Source organism: Palaemon carinicauda, chromosome 12, assembly GCF_036898095.1.
Source record: "Palaemon carinicauda isolate YSFRI2023 chromosome 12, ASM3689809v2, whole genome shotgun sequence".
In the NCBI taxonomy this organism is placed as follows: domain Eukaryota; kingdom Metazoa; phylum Arthropoda; class Malacostraca; order Decapoda; family Palaemonidae; genus Palaemon; species Palaemon carinicauda.
The window spans coordinates 138,350,072-138,354,524 of NC_090736.1; the positions used below are offsets into that span (position 1 = coordinate 138,350,072).

At 37.6% G+C, this 4,453-nt stretch overlaps 1 protein-coding gene across 1 annotated transcript in view; it reads right to left on the reverse strand.

Moving 5' to 3' along the window:
* The window catches only part of LOC137651075 (uncharacterized), a 7,850-nt gene extending 5,866 nt beyond the window's left edge, over positions 1–1,984 (reverse strand). The window contains exons 1-2 of the mRNA XM_068384212.1: positions 1,923–1,984; positions 18–1,017 (exon numbers count right to left, since the gene is read on the reverse strand). Of these exons, the coding sequence (XP_068240313.1) occupies positions 18–1,017; positions 1,923–1,984 (1,062 nt within the window). The remainder of the gene's footprint in view (positions 1–17; positions 1,018–1,922) is intronic.
* Positions 1,985–4,453: the final 2,469 nt, after the last annotated feature.

Here is a 4,453-nt window from a genome sequence, read left to right on the forward strand (position 1 = left end):
GGAGGAGGAGGGATTGCAGAGATAAGATGAGGAGGAGGAGGAGGAATTGCAGGGATAAGGGGAGGAGGAATTGCAGGGATAGGAGGAGCAGGAATTGCAGGGATAGGAGGAGCAGGAATTGCAGGAATAGGAGGAAGAATTGCAGGGATAGGAGGAAGAATTGCAGGAATAAGAGGAAGAATTGCGGATAGGAGGAAGAGGAATTGCGGGGGGATAGGAGAACTTGCAGGAATAGGAGGAGGAGGAGGAGGAGGAATTGCAAGGATAAGGAGGAGGAGGAGGGGATTGCAGGGATAAGAGGAGGAGGAGGAGGAATTGCAAGGATAAGGAGGAGGAGGAGGGATTGCAGAGATAAGATGAGGAGGAGGAGGAGGAATTGCAGGGATAAGGGAGGAGGAATTGCAGGGATAGGAGGAGCAGGAATTGCAGGGATAGGAGGAGCAGGAATTGCAGGAATAGGAGGAAGAATTGCAGGGATAGGAGGAAGAATTGCAGGAATAAGAGGAAGAATTGCGGATAGGAGGAAGAGGAATTGCGGGGATAGGAGAACTTGCAGGAATAGGAGGAGGAGGAGGAGGAGGAATTGCAAGGATAAGGAGGAGGAGGAGGGATTGCAGGGATAAGAGGAGGAGGAGGAGGAATTGCAAGGATAAGGAGGAGGAGGAGGGATTGCAGAGATAAGATGAGGAGGAGGAGGAGGAATTGCAGGGATAAGGGGAGGAGGAATTGCAGGGATAGGAGGAGCAGGAATTGCAGGGATAGGAGGAGCAGGAATTGCAGGAATAGGAGGAAGAATTGCAGGGATAGGAGGAAGAATTGCAGGAATAAGAGGAAGAATTGCGGATAGGAGGAAGAGGAATTGCGGGGATAGGAGAACTTGCAGGAATAGGAGGAGGAGGAGGAGGAGGAGGAGGATGCCAGCAAAGCAGGGTGGGAAAGTGAAGACCTAAGGTACTCAGTAGAGCGTTTATTTCTTGAACCTTTTGCTCGACCTTGTCCTTCACCTTTGACCTAGGACTTCCAAAATTGAATCACTTCCACGTCTCAACATAGAAATTAATACCCTGAAAGTTTCACTACTTTATGAGTAAAATTGTGCTCCTGAACTTGTTCACAAACAAACAAACAGACAAACAATGGCGAAAACATAACCTCTTCTCCAAGTTTGTCGGCGGAGGTAAAAAGGCAATAATTACTAAAGTAGGATATATTTGAATTTTTAGAGTTCACTGCAGAGAGAACCAAATTAAAAATAAAATTGTATAATGAAAATTAAAAACATACTCTTTAAAAAACGAACCTTTTACCTTGGAACTTTTACTATGTATTCTTTTCAAACAATTTTCAAAGTTGATTTTCAAAAATTTCAACTTCATATTTTCTAAAGGTGAAAAATAACTTATCTCTTCAACTTTGTTGACTTAATAGATCCTTGACGAGAGAGAGAGAGAGAGAGAGAGAGAGAGAGAGAGAGAGAGAGAGGAGAAAGAGAGAGAGAAGAGAGAGATGATAATTCCAAAATTAAAAAGGCAATACTTCCCGTGTCATATATTCCGTATGACTTTATTCATAAGCATTAATTTCTGCCTCTATCCCAAAACTTTAAAGAGAAGTTATTCAGGAAGGAGAGAGAGAGAGAGAGAGAGAGAGAGAGAGAGAGATGAGACTCATGTACTGTATATACCAGCATCCTTCTGAAATGGCTAAAGATTTAACAGCAGAAACTCTATCCGTCCAATAATTGTTTACCCCCCACCCCCGCTAAGCAAAATTGACTTTGGGGAGGGAGGAACTACTGCTTCTGAGAGGGAGGGGGGGGGGGAAAGGGGGGTTTGCTACTGTAGCAGTTGCCTTCAAGATTTTATGAATATAGATTAGAGTCAGATTTCTCCCACACTTCCAGAGGATAATTGCTTCAGTACCTGAATTGCCTTAAGGCCAGGAGCACACTAGCGACTCTGTGGCGCCACGAAAGCCACAGCATCGTGTGGGGAGATGTGGTCTCCCATAGGTTTCCATTGTTTTCAAGATTTGCCGCGCAAACTAGCGACGGTGGCTCTCTGTCGCTCATACCCGCCACAGGCGTGGCGTGGCTTTGAAAAACAATGGAAACCTATGGGAGACCACATGCCCGCCACACGATGCTGTGGCTTTGTGGCGCCACAGAGTCGCTACTGTGCTCCCAGCATAAAGCTTGAAACGAAAGCAGTTGAATAGTTAATGGGGCCCTGTTTAACGACGTAAATATAATTTTTAAACACGCAGAAGCGTCAATACATTTTTTGTGAACCTTCTCATATTCTTAAATTTAAGATTTAAAGGAAGTTCATGAATGACAGAGGCAATGGCTAGGACAATGCCCTTGAGACTGACCTTATGATCAGAGCTCAAGTCCCCTCTCAATTAACCTAGGAACAGGGAGGGCCAGGCAACGGCCGCTCATGACCCGGTAGGTAGACCTATAGGCTACCCTAAACATCCTATCCTTAGTTCACAAAACTGGTGAAGTTACTTACACTATTAGAAAACTATCGAGCTTGAGCGGATCTCGAACACCCATCCAATAGAATGCAAGGCAAGGACGTTTCCAATAGACTACCACATCCCTAATGAGAAATCAATCATCAATAACTACAATTAGAACAAGGCGAAATTACTTTGATTTAACTTGGCAAATACCTTTTCCCACTCTAGGATTAGCAAACTTCTCTTACCTTATTCAATCTCTTGAAAAATCTTTGAAAAAGAAAGTTAACAATATCTATATAACGAGTCTTATTGAGTTTCAGTCTCTCTTTACTCAATTGTAGCCTACTTCCTTAGTCATGCCGTTTAGGTCATTTAGATGAAAATCATCTCTTATTACCTCCGCCAACGAACTTAGAAGGTGGTTATGTTTTACCCCTTGTTTGTGTGTTTGTGTGTGTGTGTGTTTGTTGGTAAATAGCTTCCTGGCCAACAATTCTAATCGCAGAGTAATGAAACTCGCAGGGATTAACTGTTATGTAATAATATAGAAATGATTAAATATTGGAAGGTTAAGGTCAAAGGTCAAGGTCCCGGTCAAGCAAAATGTCCAATATGTACAATTCACGTCATCAGTAATAAGTTTGGAAATAGTTGTCACAGAGATTTCAAACTTGGTTCATATTTGAGTGTATGAGGATACAAGCTAATGAATACATTTTAAGGTTGAAGGTCAAGGTCGAGTCTAAGGTCAAGGTCAAATTCCAGTCATCAACCATACGGCCACAATTTTAATCGTACAGTAATGAAACTTGTGAGGATTTTAAACTATTATGTAAAGAGCTGGAAATGATAAAATTTAGAAGGTCAAAGGTCAAGGTCAAAGTTGAGCAAAACGTCCAAAATCAGTCCAAAAGTCGAGAAATAAGCTGCCCTTGTGGGGGTCCGCGCTCTACTGAGTGCCATTCTAGTTTATTATTATTATTATTATTATTATTATATAATAAAAGCCAAGCTACAACCCTAGTTGGAAAAGCAGGATGCTATAAAGCCCAGGGGCTCCAACAGGAAAAAATAGCCCATTGAGGAAAGGAAATACAGACATAAATAAACTACAGGAGAAGTCATAAACAATTAAAATAAAATATTCAAGAAGAGCAATAACATTAAAATATCAACATAGGTAATAAACCAGAATTTTATATATATATATATATATATATACATATATATATATATATATATATACAGTATATATACATATATATATATATATATAACACACACATATATATACATATATATATATATATATATACCAAATATGTTCGAACAGCAATTTACTAAAAGCTCTCTCTCTCTCTCTCTCTCTCTCTCTCTCTCTCTCTCTCTCACTTAGGCCTAATTGAGCCCCTATCCTCATTTGCATAATGTCTGGCAAGGAAGTAAATGATGAATTAGAATCTTAACGGGGGACACATTACATTGTAGATGCAACGAAAATAAATATTTAAAGACAGTCTTCCACAGTATTATTATTATTATTATTATTATTATTATTATTATTATTATTATTATTACTTTTATCATTTTTATTATTACTATTATCATTATTATTATCTTTATTATTATTATTATCAAAATCATTATTAATAATATTATCATCATCAATATTCCTATCATTATCACTATTATTATTATTATTATTACTATTATTATTATTATTATTATTATTATCATTATTATTATTATTAAAACCAGCTAAGCTAAAAAGCTATTATTATCATTATTATTATTAATCATTATTATCAATTATTATTATTATTATTATTATTATTATTATTATTATTATTATTATTATTATCAATTATTATCATTATTATTATTATTATTATTAAAACCAGCTAAGCTATAAAGCTAGTATTATTATTAATCATTATTATCACTATAAATCATTATTATCAATTATTATTATTATGATTATTAT